The 1,311-nt window shown below is 41.0% G+C and overlaps 1 protein-coding gene across 1 annotated transcript in view; it reads right to left on the bottom strand.

Annotated features, from left to right (window-relative positions):
• MTMR10 (myotubularin related protein 10) overlaps positions 1-1,311 on the bottom strand; it is a 94,049-nt gene that overhangs the window by 89,230 nt on the left and 3,508 nt on the right. The window contains exon 3 of the mRNA XM_006902937.1: positions 394-530. Within this exon, the coding sequence (XP_006902999.1) occupies positions 394-530 (137 nt within the window). The remainder of the gene's footprint in view (positions 1-393; positions 531-1,311) is intronic.

Genomic DNA, 1,311 nt, shown 5'->3' with positions numbered 1-1,311 from the left:
AACAAAAAAAAAAAGTACAGAAGAGGACTGCCCCACAGTTATAAAGGGCACTGGGGTGGTGCAGCCCATCAGGAGTTGTGTAATCTCCTGTGTGAATTTCAGCCTTGAAAGCCCAGTGGATGGCAAGAGCTGAACTTTTGTAGGTTTTACAAGCTGTAAATACTCATGAAAGCAGATTGACAAATCTTTCTTCACTAGTGTCTGTTGGATTTGGTCAACAACCAAGCAATTTAAAGAACAGATCTCCACAGGTCCTTAACATTAATTAGATATTAGTAATTCCATACTGTGGTAAGCAATATGCAAAACTGTAAATATACCTGTATACAATACTCTGTGTGCCTTAGGATCAAAACCTCAATATTGTTAGACTTGTGTACAAATAAAACCCACCTGTAATGGCACTGAATCATCCGTAATAAAGGAAATCTTGAAGTTACTGCATATCAGCTTTCCCCACAAATCATACTGGGTTGTTTCTGATGCAATGCATTTCCTCACAAAATTCACTTCATTTACAACAATTTCTCCTAAAAAAGAAAAACATCAATTTGTAAGATTTAAGTACTACTGTAAGATGTCCAGAGTCACTGAGTAACCTAGAAAAATACTTCTAGATTGATGACAGTCAATGTAAGAAGTGGCATCCGGTGCCAGGCACTGTTAATTGCTTTACCTCCTCGTAACTGTGACAATAACAAGATACTTTCTACATGCATGTTATACAAATGTGTGCAAAAACAATAACTTTGGAGAGCCCAAGTAAGTTGAAACAGAAATTATGAACTTCAGCCTGTGTGAGAACTCCAAAAGCACGCGACATCCTTTCCGGCAGAAAGGTCAAAACAGAGGCTAGGCTCTGACAAGCTGAAGTTGGGCACCTCACAGGACAGCCAGCAGACCCCGCAGACCCACCATATTTTCTCAGGTAATCGGAGACGCCAAAAGCACGTGACATTCGTTCCGGCAGAAAGGTAATTGGAGACGCCAAAAGCCCTCGACATCCATTCTGGCAGAAAGGTAATAGGAGACGCCAAAACCTGAGACATCCGTTCCGGTAGAAAGGTAATCAGAGACGCCAAAAAAAGCCTATCTACACAGCAATTCTACAGGATGCATCACCTTTGACTGATAAATATTACGACTAAACTTCAGAGACACTGATCCCAACATAAGGAACTACCATCAGCTGATGTGTTTGAAATCACAGAAGCCATGGAAGCTTCATATATAAGTTATTAGATGGAGGGCTGGTGAAAGGGAGATAGATGTGAAGGAAGGGGTAGAAGTGGATGGATATCCTGTGGGATG

This window comes from Elephantulus edwardii, unplaced genomic scaffold (assembly GCF_000299155.1).
Source record: "Elephantulus edwardii isolate Elephantulus edwardi_28Jun2011 unplaced genomic scaffold, EleEdw1.0 scaffold00473, whole genome shotgun sequence".
Lineage (NCBI taxonomy): Eukaryota > Metazoa > Chordata > Mammalia > Macroscelidea > Macroscelididae > Elephantulus > Elephantulus edwardii.
This window is presented reverse-complemented; position numbering and strand designations above follow the sequence as displayed.